Source organism: Giraffa tippelskirchi, chromosome Y (genome assembly GCF_054371585.1).
Source record: "Giraffa tippelskirchi isolate mGirTip1 chromosome Y, T2T-mGirTip1v1.2.pri, whole genome shotgun sequence".
NCBI lineage: Eukaryota > Metazoa > Chordata > Mammalia > Artiodactyla > Giraffidae > Giraffa > Giraffa tippelskirchi.
The window spans coordinates 10,736,598-10,753,235 of NC_137290.1; the positions used below are offsets into that span (position 1 = coordinate 10,736,598).

The 16,638-nt window shown below is 46.5% G+C and overlaps 1 protein-coding gene and 1 long non-coding RNA gene across 2 annotated transcripts in view; one reads left to right on the top strand and one right to left on the bottom strand.

The window, feature by feature from the left end:
- The window catches only part of LOC145537778 (uncharacterized), a 46,524-nt gene that overhangs the window by 16,332 nt on the left and 13,554 nt on the right, over window positions 1-16,638 (top strand). Inside the window, exon 4 of the long non-coding RNA XR_014076421.1 lies at window positions 10,539-11,054. This is a non-coding gene — a long non-coding RNA (uncharacterized LOC145537778). The remainder of the gene's footprint in view (window positions 1-10,538; window positions 11,055-16,638) is intronic.
- Window positions 447-3,991, bottom strand: LOC145537777 (testis-specific Y-encoded protein 3-like). The gene is made up of 6 exons (XM_081568591.1): window positions 3,297-3,991; window positions 2,637-2,714; window positions 2,372-2,483; window positions 2,129-2,274; window positions 1,923-2,009; window positions 447-600 (listed from the first exon to the last, which is right to left on the bottom strand). Exons 1-6 carry the CDS (start codon window positions 3,810-3,812, stop codon window positions 460-462), a joined length of 1,080 nt encoding a protein of 359 aa, XP_081424717.1. The 5' UTR covers window positions 3,813-3,991; the 3' UTR covers window positions 447-459.

Here is a 16,638-nt window from a genome sequence, read left to right on the forward strand (position 1 = left end):
AGCTGACTTTGAGCAAAGCTGAACTGTGCAGTCATACACACAAGGAGGCTATGTGGTTCATAGTGAGCTGAATGTTAAGGCTTTTTCCTTGTCCTGTACTCTTCAAGTATCTGATGATATCCAACAGGGACGATACCTGGGGCACCACCTTCCAACAAAATTGCGTCCCACTATTTTGATCTCTGGCCCTTGTTCACCAGACCCTTTCCATGAACATCCACATTTCCCTTGAAAAATTGACAGACCCACAGTTAATGGCCCCTCCTCTTCCTCCCCAACCCCCACCCCACAGGAAGAACTGTGTCCCCTGACACAACCCCAACATATGACTTAACCCCCTCTACAACTCTCCATGGTCTGGTAATTCCCATGCGGTAAACTGAGAATCCTACACGGAGCTGAAGTATTTATCCTGAGGACCTGTCCAAACAATGCACAGACACATACAGTTGATGCTTTTTATTTATCCTTCGGAATTATTTCAGGTTTACTTGTGTCTCCCTCTCGATCCGTTTCACCACCAGACCGCTCTGCATTACTTTCCTGTCCGAGAGAACTAGCTGGCCATTGATCTTCATGTGAAGCACCTTCATAGGTTTCCTATTTTAGGTAAAGGGGGGCACTCCTTCATAAGTTTCTCAAGATCGGGGGGGTCCTTTCAAAACAGACACAGACACAGATATGTAAACCTATCCTCTCTGAACTACACTAAAGACAGCTTTAATCTTTCAAGTCAGTTCCCAGGAGGGAGAGTCTGTGAACTTTTACATTTCCTCTCTAAGCACATACTAAAAACCACGTACCCCAGTCTTCACCGTAGAACTATTTACAAGAGCTAGGACATGGAAGCAACCTGTATGTCCATCGGCAGATGAAGGGATAAGGAAGTTGGGGTACATATACACAATGGGATGTTACTCAGCCCTAAAAAGGAATACATCGAACTCAATTCTTATGAGTTTGAATGAACATGGAGCCTATTATACAGAGTGAAGTTAAGTCAGAAAGAGAAAAAACAAATACTGCATGTTAACACAAATATACGGAGTTTAGGACCATGTAGGTGGTACTGAACATCCAACATGCAGGACAGCAAATAAGACACAGACATATAAAGAACAGACTTTGGGCTCAGTAGTAGAACGTGAGGCTGGGTTAATTTGAGAAAATAGCCCTGAAACCTTTACATTACCTTAGGCAAAATAGATGACCAGCACAAATTTGATGCATGAAGCAAGGCAAACAAAGTCATGTTGTGGGACAACCCAGAAAGATGGGTAGGGGAGGGCGGTAGGTGGTGGGTTCAGCATTTGGGGGGGACATGTGTATACACGTGTATACGGGTGATTCGTGTTGGCCAATGTATGGCGAAAACCGCCGTGGTTTTGTAAAGTAATCATCCTCCAGTAGAAAGAAGTAAGTTAAAACACTCTTCTCCAGAATCCTGCACAGTGGTCAGTATTCTCAGAATGAGGGTGGCAGGTGAAAAAGATGCAAAAGAAAATAAAAACAAGTGCGATGATCAAAATGGAATCAAATGATGGTCAGTGGGGAACAGCCTAGCAGAAAGGAGACTCACAGACCTTTGTGGAAAGGGGACTTCAATAGTAGGTGGGCCCCAACTTAAGAGAAGCCTGAGGGTACACTTGTTGGCCATGGAATGGCAGTTCAGAGATGTGCAGCTGAGTCAGATATAAATTGGAGTGAGTTTGCCCTGACCAGGCCACTTCATCTACCTCAAGCTTCTCTACTTAGAACCCATTTTTCACTACAGTTCTCTACTCCTGCTGTCTCTTGCTGATTCCCTCATTCCCTGGTGGTACTCTGCATTCCACGGAGTCTCACTTTCTCCACAAGTGAAATAAATGACCCACGTTTCTGGAAAACATTTAATGCCAGTGCCCAGCCCCTGGGCTCCTCACCTCTCGTCCTCCCAGTACCTCTCGTGGGGGAGCCTTCCTCCTCATATAGTACCACACGGGATTGGGCCACAGATCCTTTATGATGATCTGCCAGGGCAATGAGCAAGGTCAGCACAGGGCTGGCCAGACCCTGAGCCCTCCCGTGCACCACCAAGAACTCCAACATACATCACCAATTCTGGCCCAGTGGCCACGTGGGACCCTACCTCAGCAATCCGGTCAGATCCTGTGAAATTGTGGTCAAAGAACCAGTTGAAGAAGTTAACGCTGCTGTTGTGGTGCCTGCGGCTGTATGCCTTACGTTCAAATCCCTGGTTCCAGTGAATTGGGGTGGAATGAGGTGCGCGGTATCCTGCAGGAAAAGGGAGTATGGGAGAAAGACCTAAGTCATTTTCCAATTCAACCTACACTTTTCTGCCCCCCACCCCATCCAAGGAGCTGCCTCTTACCGGTGACATTAATGAGATATTCCTTAACAATTACTTCATTCTGGAAATACCTATTCTTCCGGAAGAACAATGTGATCTTGCAGTGATGAGTGGGATGCCTGAGTTCCTCCACCTGCCAGGACAAAGTGTGGGGAGTGGGGTAGGGGTGGGTGGGTGTGAAACCTCTTTACAGAAGAGCTGTCCTTTCCTGTTTTCAGGGGTAAATCATGTCCTCTCCCCTCCCCAGTCACCATTCCTCCACAATTATCAGTGTCCCCTGCCTGACCTTCAAGTTGGTCATGAAGTGAAGCATGTCTTCATCTTGGTCAGCCATCATAGCTGACATCTGGGGATGGTTCATAAACTGCTGTAGGTCAAGGAGCCTCCAGATGCTAGAGGAAAAAAGTGCTGGAAGGACAAATCTAGCCTAAAGAGTAGAATGGCACTGCCTGACTTCAACTTGCTACGAGTTAACTCGTCACATTTCTGTTGACGCAGACTGTATGAAGGCATGACAAGCCCCAAGGCTGTGCCTATGAACGCACTACCATAAGAGGGTCTGTTCCTAACAGGAAAGGCCCTAAGCTCCATCTCAGCCTCCTAAAAGTTAGCTTACTTCTGGAAAACAAGCACTCCGAGGTACAAGCAGCATGAGCATTTACACATCCCAACCTCACCCCCAAATTCACTCAGCTTTTCAGAGAAGACCTGGATCCCAGACAAGCCTTTTCTCTGAGGAGTCCCTGGTGCTAATGACAATTCTGACTGGGACCTCTGCAAGTAAAGCCCAAGTAGCAATTTGTGCTAACCAGAACAGCAAGGACAGCCCACCTAATATCAGGAACAGATACATAGAACGGTAACCAATATCCACAATCTGTAAACCGCTTCTGCAATAGCCCAGGTTTAAAAAAAAAAAAATCCACAAGCACCACACCAAGGATACAACTTTGACCCAGAAGCCACAAATTCCCTGGATGATGGCACTTCTGTGCTCTAGATGCAGCTTCCGCCTCTGGCAGTTCTTGTGTTTCAGGCGAGCGTGGGCCCTTTGGGCTTGCTTATTCACGGGTTCCAGCTCGGCTTGCAGGGCCTTGAGCGCCTCCAGTGCGGGCCGGTCACTCGGGGCTCCGGGGCTTATATATTCCTGGCCCTGCTTCTCCGAGGACACCTGCTCTTGCTCCTCGTAGGCCACCAGCTCCACCTCCTCCATGACGTCTAACGCCAGCAGCTGGAACTCCTGCCCGATTCCCGCCACCTCGCCCTCCTCCAGGGCCGCACCTTCCTCCGCCGCCTCCACCCAGAAGAGTGCGGCCTCCTCGCCTGCGGCCTGCATCGCCTCTGCCGCCCCCACCGGGCTGGTAGGCCCCAGGGTCCCTCCCTCCTGAAGACCCGGACTCACAACTAAGACCCCGGATCCCGGGGTGCTGCCGCCTTCCTCTGGCCCCGTCTCACTCTCCATGGTGTTCTGGCCGTAGCCCAGAGCCGCGAAGAAGCTGCACGTGAGGGCACAGCGGGCGGCCGGCACAGCCCGCCCACCGGCCGCAGTCTACGTGGCACAACCAACTGGCTACTTGCCCACAGCCAATGAGCAGGGAAAGGGAGACAGTCATGCGCAGAGCCGTGTGCCACCACGCACGCACAATATGGCGGCGGGAAGGGGCTGAACTCTACCCCCTGACCTCTAGACCTCATCACAGAACCAATCAAATGGAGTCGAAAGGGCTTGGCTCACGGGACACGCCCCTTGGAATTCTGGGCACTCTCTCAGCACGTGACCCAGGGGCCCAACTTGGCTCAGCGCACAGTGCGCCGGTCCAGGCAAGCGGTTTGCCTGACCAACAGTGCACATGTGCCAGCCCAGCGACTGGGCGAGCCAGGCCAGCTGGAGGCGAAGGCAAGGAACTTGAACCTGACGCTGCAACCGTCCTCAAGCTTGAAATTGCCTCTGGGGCAGCGGGCGACTCCGTGTGCTCAGGGATCCACACAGGTGAGACGGGGTTCCTGGGTACCTCAGGGACACAGGTGCTCACCTTAGATCTGAACTGCAAGCCACGGGCAGGGTGTGGGAGGCGGGCTTACCGCTGACCTCACCGAAGTTCACCGCCTGCAGAGTCCATCCCTAAACTTGTGCCTTAGGCTTGAGCAGTGTCAGGAATGCAGTCATCCTCTCCTCAGAGGATGAAGCAGCGCACTTTCCTCAGCTCGCTGTTCGGGCCCCACAACGCAGCCCCAAGCCAAACCACCCTGGAGCCCCTGGCTTGCGGTCTGTCAGCTCTTGGCCTTTCCCCCGGCCCACGGCTTAGAGCAGGCACCCCGGTGGCTAAGGATGTGCTCCTGCGGATGCACTTCCCAGAGCAGCAGAGCTCCTCCTGGAAGTGTTTCAAGGGGACCAAAGTGCTCCTCCTGACCATTGCTTACTCCCTTCCTCTCGGCTGCATAGCTAACATGGGCACACTCACGTTAAGTGCCTGGATAGATGCAACACTCACACTCTGCCTCCTAGGATGTCTGGTGTTTCACACTGAGCACCTGTCTTAGGCCACACACACACACACACACACACACACACACACAAACAGGTGCCACAAGCACACACGTGTACACACACACGTTTGATGCACAGGGACACAAATGTGAACAGGTGTTTCAGAGACTGAAGAACCAGTGGTTCACATGAAATGCAGAGATTTCCTTATTTCTCATAGGAAAATGTTCGTTCTGATCATCAGATGTGAAATATAGAGAAGCCCAACTTTCATGAAGGAGAATTAATGCCTAGATTTTGGTGCAGGTAATATAGAGAACTCCATATTCCATGGTGGACAGTCATTGTTTTATATATGAGAAATACAAGGAATGAAGTATTTCACGAAGAAACAGTGGTGCCCAGAATTTCATTTATGAAATAGAGAGAATTCCAATTCCATGTTGGTTCCCCATATCTTAATTACATACTTCATGTCAGTAAAATTTCATTGAGATTTTCACATAGGAAATGTGTACAATTTCAGAGTTCTGATGCAAGAAAGGATGTGCTCAACTTTTCATATCTGAAATATGTAGAATTCCCCATTCATGTAGGAAAAATGCACAGATATCCATAGGTAAAACAGACAAGATTCTAAATATGATGAAGAAACTTATACAAATAGATTTTCAAACATGAAGTACATATCTCCTATTTCACATAGAAAAATGTGCCCCCATGTTCTCACGTGTGAGATAGAGAAAATTACATATTTTATACAGAAAAATCATCTTTCAGGTTTTCATCTTCACGAAGCAGGGCATGCAAAGCAAGTGCTCTGGAAGAACCCAGAAAAATAGCGTAGGAAGGGATGGGAGAGGCTCCAGGATGGGCGGGACGTCTATATACTTATGGCTTATTAATGTTGACCCATGGAAGAAGCCATCACGATATTGTATGGTAATTAACCCCCAGTTAAAATTTAAGAAAAAGTTACAGTTTGAGAAAAGTGAAAGTACAAGGGGACTCGACTCGGCTCTGTAGTGACCTAACTGTGAAGGAAATCCAAAAATGACGGGATATATGTACAGCTAAAATGGATTCACTTGGACATACGTACAGCAGAAACTAAAGCAACATTGTAATGCGACTATAGCCCAATAATAATTGTTTCAATCATATTCATGTCAAGTATAATTCTAGCAGTGAATAAATAAATGGTAGCCTCATTTGCAATGTATGTCCAAGGGGACATTATTCTAAGTTAAATATTTCAGTTAGAGGAAGACGAAACCTTTTTCATCACATGACATTGTGAAGTTGAAATCCCTGCATTATAGAAACAGAGTAGACTGTGGTCCTCGGGCTACTGGAAATGGCCCGTGATGGTCCAGGTTATCAACTTTTAGTCACAGGTTGAATAAGCTCATCAAGGAAGATACTGTAATAGAGGCAGGATGGAAAACTGAGCTGCAGGCCTCAGCCCAAGACCTTTAGTGCAGTTAGAAACCCCAACACCACCAACAAAAAGCCTCTCAGCAGAGTGTAGTGAGAGATATATTACAGCCTTCCCACAGAGCCCTCTAGGCCCTCGGGCCTTGGGCTGGGGAATGAACTGTGGAGCTTGGGGACAGGCTGTGTCTTGTAGAGTCCCAGAGCCCTTGCTGGAGCCACTGACTGGCCTGGCCCAGGTTTCAAAGCAATGGCCAACGTGTTCCATCCCCACCTCCATGACCGAATGGTTGTGGCAATCTCCATGGGTCACAGTCTACAGGACCCAGCTTTCCATCTGGGTAGACTGAGGAGGCTGAGGGCCAGCTACATGCTGGGTACCTGGCTCGCTCATTGAAGGTGGCTGGGCAGTGTATGGGGGCCTTGGTAAGAGGAAGGCACAGAGAACTGAGAAATGCCTCTTCCGGCTGGGACTGAGCACTGCTGGAAGTAACAAGAGTGGGTGCTAGACGAATGCTCCACAACTAGGATAACCGGCCTGCACAGGGACCCCTCCCCCTCCCAACCAGGACCGTGGAGGGTGAAAGTCAAGCTTGGGACCTTTCCTTTCGGGAAACAGGGAATAGGGAATAATATTTGCTTCCCTCGAGGATTACAGGAACACAGTTAGCTGACCACCACCTCGCTTCAAGAGCACACGATCTGACAGCAAGAAGTTTGCAACAGCTAATCACACCCCTCCCTCACCTTGCTTATACGTAGCCTTTGCTGAACACTTTGAGGGAGTGTTTTTTTTTTTTTCTTTTTTCCATTGGCTTAGGCTTTTATTCTTTTTTCATGCAAGCATTTAAATTTATGAGCACTTCTAGACATGCATCTCATGAATTCTGATATGCTGTGTTTTTATTATCACTCTCTTAAAATATTTTCGAAGCTTTCTTTTTATTTTTTACCTCTTTTTAAAAATGGATGTCAATTGGAGGCTAATTACTTGACAGTATTGTGGTGGCTTTTGCCATATATTCACATGAAAGAGCCCTGGGTGTACATGCGTTTCACATCCTGACCCTCCCGCGTCCCTCCCCATCCCATCCCTCAGGGTCATTCATTCCAGTGCTCCAGCCCTGAGCACCCTGTCTCATGCATCGCACCTGGACTGGCGATCTATTTCACATACTATACATGTTTCCATGCTATTCTCTCAAATCATCCCACCCTCACCTTTTTCCACAGAGTCCAGCAGTCTGTTGTTTACATCTGTGTCTCTTTTGCTGTCTCGCATATAGGGCCATCGTTATCATCTTTCTAAATTCCATATATGTGTGTTAATATCATGTATCGGTGTTTTATCTTTCTGGCTTACGTCGCTCTGTATAATAGACTCCAGTTTCATCCACCTCATTAGAGCTGATTCCAATGCATTCTTTTTAATGGCTGAGTAAAATTCCGTTGTGTGTATGGATCAGAGCTTTCTTCTCCATTCGTCTGCCGATGGACATCTAGGTTGCTTCCATGTGCTAGCTATTGTAAACACTGCTGCGATGAACACTGGGGTACACGAGTCTCTTTCGGCTCTGGTTTCCCCGGTGTATATGTCCAGCAGCAGGATTGCTGAGTCGTATGGCCGTTCTAGACCCAGTTTTTTAAGAAATCTTCAGGTTTCTTTGTCACTGGATGCTCTGGACCTTCGGGTGAGAAAGAAGCTGTAGTTGGGAGTCACCCAGGCTGTGTAACCAAAGCACTCCTGGTTCGCCCATTTGGCTAGGACATTGAGTGACGTGGATGAACTATGCAGTCCATATCCCTGTTGGGTTCTTCCAGGCAGCTGGTCTAGCTCCTCGATTTGTTATTTTCAATAAGGATTTACGGAGGACTTCCTATGGCCCCTGCACTGTGCATAGATTGCCCTGGAAGGTTGATACTGTTATCAAACCCATTGTCCGGAGGAAGAAACGGAGGCTCAGAGAGGTAGTCCACTCGTTCACAGTCACACAACTAATAGAAGCAGAGGAGCAGGATCTGAATTCACCTCCTTTGGGCTCCAGTATCCAAGCAAGTGTGGTCATGCTTGTCGTTCTTGTGTCCAACCTTTAGTTCCCAATTGCACCAGCCCTGAGATCCAGAAATTAAACCACACTTGGTTTTTAGGTTCTTTCCATTTGAGCCCTGGAGGAGGTGGATATAGTTCACTCCTGATCCTGCTGGGATGTTTGTGGCTCTTGGCCTTTTAAGATTTTCTCTTCCATGATCCCACTCATGGTAAGCATTGCTCTAGAATGAAGACAATACAGAGTCGATGGGGATTTCCTCTTTTCAAAATTGTAGCGTAACAGATTATTTACGTTCAGATGGATGATGCTCACTTCTGGGAGCAGGAAACATAAATAGGTTAAATGAAATTATTGTTAGAAATAGACTTTTGCCCATTTTTGCTTGTATATGTAGGAAACTCCTGCTGTTTTATCGTTTTTCCTTTTGCTTGAGACATGGAAATGTGTGCCTTTCCTCTGGACTCAGTTACAAGTAGAAAAACAGTAGAAGCACAATGGTGGTTGACTCTGCTTCAGGGCAGGAAGCCAGATGGGGGCTGGGCAGCTGGGTCACCTGGAGACAGTGCTCCCCCAACCGAAATGGGCCAGAAGTTCTCAGCCCCAGCCAGCCTTGCAGGCCTGTGACCCAGAATGGCCAGGTCTCCCGCCTTTTCCAGCAAGCCTAACATCTTAATTTCTGTGTGAAACTTCGGGATTTCTGAGTTGGCCAGCGTATTCTAAGTTAAAAGCAACAAATAACGAAAGATTGGAAAGCATTGGGTCAAACCATTGCTTCCTTAATAACACGTTTGCTCGCCCCATGTGGCTAGTGGGCTGTGAGTTTGCATCCGCTGCTTTAAGGCTTGGCTTACTTCTTTGAGTCCTGGACACAAAGAGTAAAAGACTTAATGCTTTGGGAATTTGTGGGAAGAGTCCTAGCGGTGACTCAAGAGCCCATGTCTCTGGTCTCGCCTCTCTGTCTTGGTTTTCTATGTGTCCGAGGACAAGGGATTTCTCAGGCCCTCTTTTTTTTTTTTCCTAATCTGTAAAATGGAAGCAGAAGCTGGAATCAAGATTGCCGGGAGAAATATGAATAACCTCAGATATCCAGAACTAAAAAGCCTCTTGATGAAAGTGAAAGAGGAGAGTGAAAATGTTGGCTTAAAGCTCAGCATTCAGAAAACTAAGTTCATGGCATCCGGTCACGTCACTTCATGGCAAATAGATGGGGAAACAGTGGCTGACTTTATTTTTCTGGGCTCCAAGATCACTGGAGATGCTGATTGCAGCCATGTAATTAAAAGACGCTTACTCCTTGAAAGGAAAGTTATGACCAAGCTAGACAGCATATTAAAAAGCAGAGACATTACTTTGTCAACAAAGGTCCATCTAGTTGAGGCTATGGCTTTTCCAGTTGTCATGTGTGGATGTGAGAGTTGGACTGTACAGAAAGCTGAGCGCTGAAGAATTGATGGTTTTGAACTGTGGTGTTGGAGGAGACTCTTGAGAGTCCCTTGGGCTGTAAGGAGATCCAGCCAGTCCATCCTAAAGGAGATCAGTCCTGTGTGTTCATTGGAAGGACTGATGTTGTAGCTGAAACCCCAATCCTTTGGCGTTTCAATCCTCTTCTGATGCGAAGAGCTGACTCATTAGAAAAGACCCTGATGCTGGGAAAGATTGAGGGCACAGGGAGAAGGGGACAATAGAGGATGAGATGGTTGGATGGCATCACTGACTCAACAGAGATGAGTTTGAGTGGACTCCGGGAGATGGTGGTGGACAGGGAGGCCTGGCGTGCTGTCGTTCATGTGGTCACAAAGAGTCGGACACGACTGAGTGACTGAACTCAACTGAAATGAACTGAACTGAAAATGGATCAGTTTTAACAAATCCTGTGTAGCGTTCCCTTCCATCCCTCCCATTCTATGTGTCCCAGTTAGTTACCCATGCTGCCAAGATTAGGCTCTGGATAGATTAGAAGTTCACATGGTTTGGTCCCATGTCATCTTTGAATGTCAGTAACTGAAACCCTCTCCAGGCAAGTTCCATTTGTCACCTGTAGTCAGCTGCAACTTAAGTCTACTGCTAATCCCACCAGGCCAGTGTGATGCAACGTGGTTTTTTTTTTTTTTTTATTTCAGCATTGAGCGTGGTAAATATTTGCGGTTTTCTGGTCCTGCTCTTTTTTTCTGTGAGTATGCGACATCTTGTTGTTGTTGTTGTTGTTTTAATTTAGGCATAAATGAAATCTCAGAAGATGTTTATATGACTGTCGGGCCTGGCGATTCAAGGCATTCTGAGAAGTCAGATAGTAGCGGAAGTAACTCTATCGGTGATGAGGAGCAGAGGTCCAAGAATGAGCCAGAAGATGCTGAAGACAAAGAGGTGGCTCAGATGGTCAAAGAGCCATCTGCTATCAAAAAAAAAAAAATGCCCAAAGTGCCAAATCCCGTGGAGATGGAAGAGGAGCTGAAAGCAGGTCACCAGTCTGTGAAAAAGTGGACTCAAGATCAGTCAAGGAGAAGATGAGCCCCAGCTTGAGAAGGACTTTTCAGACAAAGCAAAAAACCCTTTCCTCCTCCCACAAAGGATAAGCTGAAGGGAAAAGGTGAGACTGACTCCCCAAGAGTGCATTTGGGCCTGGATTCTGATTCAGAGAGCGGACTTGTCATAGATTTAGAAGAAGACCTTTCTCCGCTGGAGGGTCGAAACACTAGGAAGGAACCCAAAGAACCATCTCCCAAGCAGGAGGGTAAGTGACTGTACCAGTTTCTGGTTTCTTGATTTGGTTTTAGGATGTCACCTTGCCATTTGTAGTATCACACGTCATGTCGCCCTCAGACGTCATGAAGTGTGGCACAACCAAGCTCGGATTAGCTCCAAGTCCCCTAGCTAGTTACTGAGCAGGACAAGGACTTGAGCTGGCCCTGCCTACCATTTACCTCCTTGATACCCAATGTGGTTGATTTTGAGCACAGGAGAAGAAGTCTCTTAGAAAGTAATAGCTGCTTCTAGCAGTCAGGTCATTGTGAACCTAAGCAGTTTTGTTTCCAATATGTTCACTTACATGCCTCACATGGTTATCAATGTTAAAACATTGTACAGGGCTGATATTGATAAAAGCGTTCAGTTCAAAGACCTTGATGAGTTTCTTCTCCCTTACCTCCCCTCACACTGCCCAGGCATTTCAAAATACATTTTCTCACTCGAGTATAAGACTTCCCGAGTGGGTGGCACCAGACTGCTGAGTTCTTCTTTAGGCCTGTAGAAGTTCAAGGGGCATTGTAGGATGCACACCTGAGCCCGTATTCTGCCATATTTGCATTTACCTGACGTGGGCCCGAGGCTTCTCAACCTTGGCGCTATTAGCTTTTTATGCTGGATAATTCTTTGTCCTGTGTATTGAGGCATGTTTAGCAGTATCCTTGGTCTTTACCAACTGGATGTCAGTAGCATCTACCCAGCGGTGGCCTTCAAAAGTGTCTTGACAAAGCTAAATCTCCCCTAGTTGTGAACTGCTGCCTGAGTCTTAGCAGTTCCCCCATTGCTGTTGTTAGGGACTGAACCAGCAGAGGCTTCTCTCAAACCTGCCACACGCCAGGCATGTTGGCAGACACCACAGTGGAACATAGGAATGATTTGAAAGATATTTGGTCCATTGGCGAAGCAGTCAGCAAATTTCTCAGCTGGCTTGGCAGGTGTGTGTTGATATGCCCAAGAAAGATAAGAATTAATTAAGGCCCAGGAGAAACATGGCCTAAGGACAAATTGGATATTGTAGCCATAAAACCTCTTGTACTTTGTGAGTTACATACACGGATAGCCAGGCTTAATCATGTAGCTCAGTGGTCAAGAATCTGCCTGCCAACGCAGGGGTCGCAAATTTGATGCTCGTATCGGGAAGATCTCCTGGAGAAGGAAATGGAAACCTACTCCAGTAGTCTTGCCTGGAGACTTCGTGGACAGAGGAATCTGGTGGGCTGTATAATCCATGGGGTCACAAAAGAGCTGGACACGGCTTAGTGACAAAACAGACAACACACAGCTTCTGACAGGACCCATCTACAAGTTGTGTGTCCCCTGGGGTTTTCTTAGTCTTGCTGCTTAAAGCAGGAGGGGGGATGAGTTTTGAGCTTTTTTCCTCCGTGTTTGTATCATTGGGAACTGTTCCAGAACCTCAGTTCCTGCAGTTCATTGAGAGAGGATGGAATATCTCTCCGTGATACAGGGCAGGAAGAGAGAGAGCAGTTGGGTTAGTCAGGAAGGGTGGATCACCACCCCATTCCTTAAAATTCTGAATGGCATCTGAAACATCCAATTCTGTGTGGATTGGGGTTTGAGGGACCACTTCTGATGCTGTAGAAAGCAACAGGAGTAGCATTTATTCCATGAAGTTTGTGGAATTCTTGGGTCCCAGATGGCAGTGTTCCTATGAATGATACATTTATACTATTCTTCTCTTTCTGAAGTAGATTGTTCATTTGGTTGTGGGTTTTTTCACTGCTTCCGGAAAGGATTTCAGATATACTGACAAAATGGATATCAAAGACAGTGAGAAAGATGAAAATGTCAATGTATGGCAAAAACTACTACAATATTGTAAAGTAATTAGCCCCCAACTAAAATAAATAACTTTATTTGAAAAAAAAAGAAAGATGAAAATAGAATAGTGAGAGATCTGGAGAAACTTTGCATACAGAAATAACTATTTTGGCCTTCAGAATTAGCAAAGTCAGTCTTCCATTTTGGCCCCGAGCTTGCTGGCAGTCAGAGGGAAAAGGGAAAAACATATGAGTGCTTTCAAAGAGCTCATGTTTCCCCCGTAAATAGAAAACACTCCAGTTGATCAAATGAAGCTGAGCTTTTCCTCTGACTGGTGTCTGAAGGAAGTTTCTCTAGGATCCTCTGAGTGTGGTGGCACGTTTATGCAAAGGATGATTCTGAAACAGTAAGTCAGTCAGAGGAACTTCACAGAGGTTGAAATCCAGAGCCACCTGAGGATGATTTCGGTCTTGAAGAATCGACTTCATGTCAGACTCTGCAGTTGAGCATCTTTTCAAAGGTGTGCTTTCACTTACGAGTTTATTAAGTGACGGGTGTTTTGGAGAGTGCTTGGTGACCTCCAAGTGATCTTTAGTTAGGAGTGCAGCTTATACACAGAATCTGAATCCTCAGATCGAAAGATGGCCTTTCTAGCTAGAGATCCCAGAGCAGAGGCTAAGGGAGCTCGCTTCAGGACCGTGACTCCACTTACCTGTGTCATATAAGTCATTTCCAGCCTTCTCTTCAAAAGTCCTGTTTTAATGTACAAGACAGCAACCTAAGTCTGATGTAAGTGGGCTAGTTGGGTGGGGTCGCTTTTGCAATGTTGACCTTTAAGAAATTCACTTCTTTTTGAGACTACAGGTGAGTATATACTCCCAAATTTTAGGACAAATGGAATTTTCCATGGCCTTTCCTCTCCCTCCCCACTGCCCCAGTAAACCATCCATATCCTTTAGAAATTAAAACGTTTTAGTTTCTAAGTGAAACCCCCCCAAGAGTGCGTCAAGCCCGGAAAGTTTTCGGATTGCATACTCCTGTTTTTTTTGTTGTTGTTTGTTTGTTTGTTTTTTAATTTGGAGAAGAGTTCCAATGGGACTCTTTCAGGGGAGTAACCACTCTACAAAGCCAGCTGCTTGCTTTTGCAAGATGAGAGAGAGAAAGGACTTTTTTGTGGTTGCCCTTTGCGCAAAGAGGTATCAGACTAGCTAATCAACAAGGACAGGGTATTTTTTAATCACATGGCAGAAAAGAGAGGCGCTGAAGTTCCTTTTGCAGGTTAGAAGCCTTGCCTGTGGGATCTCTGCCTTTTAGAAGGGCCAAGCTCAAAGCCGTTTCTGCCCATGGAAGTGGAAGGGGCAGTGGCTGTGACCGATATCTGAAAGGTTGTCCTGGGCAAGGATGGGGTTTCCTCACTCTAGGTAGAGATCTTCTCCCAGCCCCACCCTGTGTTCTGACCCAGGACTTTGGCTGAATTCTTCCCCAGAGGAGCAAGAGGGCCACTCAGTTTTGTAACCACGAAGACACTCCCACCCCCAGGCAGAAAGGTCAGCCTGTCAGCACTGTTCTCCTTTCACACTCCTTGGTTTTCCCAGAGCCACAGTTAACTGAAAATTTCCCCTAAAATAATCAAGAACTCATGTCTTTTCTGGGTAACAGAAATCTAAAATGACAGGCATGGAGTTATGCAGCGGAAGCATGCTGAGCCCCTAAAAAAGGTGTTGTCATTAAGGGCTTCCTTGGTGGCTCAGATAGTAAAGAGTCTGCGTGCAATCTTGGAGGCCCAGGTTTCTTTCCCTGGGTCGGGAAGATCCCCTGGGGAAGGAAATGGCAACCCACTGCAGTTTTCTTGCCTGGGAAATCCAATGGACAGAGTGGCCTGGTGGGCTACAGTCCATGAGGTAGCAGAAGAGTTGGACATGACTGAGCGACCTCACTTTCAGTCCTTATTTAACAGAGTCTGATGACCAGGCACATTGTTTGAGATCAAGGATGCTGACTTGCATCCGTGTTTTTTGTGTGAACCCGAGGGAATCCTCTCTGGGGGTGCGTGTTCATCTCCCCAGTGCCTGGGGCCCCTGCAGTCGTAACGGACCCCGTCCCCTTACCTTTTCTTTCAGGAAATAGGGAATCGGGAATAATATTTGCTTCCCTCGAGGATTACAGGAACACAGTTAGCTGACCACCACCTTACCTCGAGAACACAAGATGGGACAGCAAGAAGTTTGCAACAGCTAATCACAACCCTTCCTCACCTTTCCTAAATGTAGTCTGTGCTGAAAGCTTTGAGGTAGTTCTGTTTTTTGTTGTTGTTTTTTTTTTTTTCATTGGTTTAGGCTTTTATTCTTTTTTAATACAAGCATTTAAAATTATGAGCACTTGTAGACATGCATCTCATGAATTCTGATATACTGTGTTTTTATTATCACTCTGTTAAAATATTTTCTAAGCTTGCTTTTTTACCTCTTTTTTAAAATTTGTATTAATTGGAGGCTAATTACTTTACAATATTGTGGTGGCTTTTGCCATATATTCACATGAAACAGCCCTGGGTGTACATGCATTCCCCATCCTGACCCTCCATCCCACCTGCCTCCCCATCCCATCCCTCAGGGTCATTCATCCCAGTGCACCATCCTTGAGCACCCTGTCTCATGCATCGAACCTGGTCTGGCGATCTATTTCACATTATATACGTGTTTCAATGCTATTCTCTCACATCATCCCACCTTCGCCTTTTTCCGCAGAGTCCAGCAGTCTGTTCTTTGCATCTGTGTCTCTTCTGCTGTCTCGCATATAGGGTCGTCGTTATCATCTTTCTAAAGTCCATATATATGCGTTAATGTGATGTATTTGTGTTTTATCTTTCTGGCTTGCTTTGCTCTGTGTAATAGGCTCCAGTTTCATCCACCTCATTAGAACTGATTCTAAGGCATTCTTTTTAATGGCTGAGTAATATTCCGTTGGGTGTATGGATCACAGCTTTCTTCTCTGTTCATCTGCCGATGGACATCTAGGTTGCTTCCATGTGCTAGCTATTGTAAACAGTGCTGCGGTGAACATTGGGGTACACGAGTCCCTTTCAGTTATGGTTTCCTCAGTGTGTATGTCCAGCAGTGGGATTGCCGGGTCGTATGGCAGTTCTATTTCCAGTTTTTTAAGAAATCTTCACGTTGTTCAAGGAGAGATAAGAAAGCCTTCCTCAGCGATCAGTGCAAAGAAATAGAGGAAAACAACAGAATGGAAAAGACTAGAGATCTCTTCAAGTAAATTATAGGTACCAAGGGAACATTTCATGCAGAGACGGGCTCGATCAAGGACAGAAATGGTGTGGACCTAACAGAAGCAGAAGATAGTAAGAAGAGGTGGCAAGAATACACAGAAGAACTGTACAAAACAGATCTTCACGACCCAGATAATCACGATGGTGTGATCACTCACCCAGAGCCAGACATCCTGGAATGTGAAGTCAAGTGGGCCTTAGAAAGCATCACTACGAACAAAGCTAGTGGAGGTGATGGAATTCCAGTGGAGCTGTTTCAAATCCTGAAAGATGATGCTGTGAAAGTGCTGCACTCGATATGCCAGCAAATCTGGAAAACTCAGCAGTGTCCACAGGACTGGAAAAGGTCAGTTTTCGTTCCAATGCCAAAGAAAGGCAATGCCAAAAAATGCTCAGACTACTGCACAGTTGCACTCATCTCACACGCTAGTAAAGTAATGCTCAAAATTCTCCAAGCCAGGCTTCAGCAATACGTGAACCGTGAACTTCCAGAAGTTCAAGTTGGATTTAG

Coding starts and splice junctions, on each gene's coding strand:
- LOC145537777 (XM_081568591.1), bottom strand. CDS start 3,812: ATGGAGAGTGAGACGGGGCCAGAGGAAGGCGGCAGCACCCCGGGATCC. Junction 2,715..3,296: donor GTGGCTTCTGGGTCAAAGTT/GTATCCTTGGTG, acceptor GACCTACAGCAG/TTTATGAACCATCCCCAGAT. Junction 2,484..2,636: donor ACTTCATGACCAACTTGAAG/GTCAGGCAGGGG, acceptor TTGTCCTGGCAG/GTGGAGGAACTCAGGCATCC.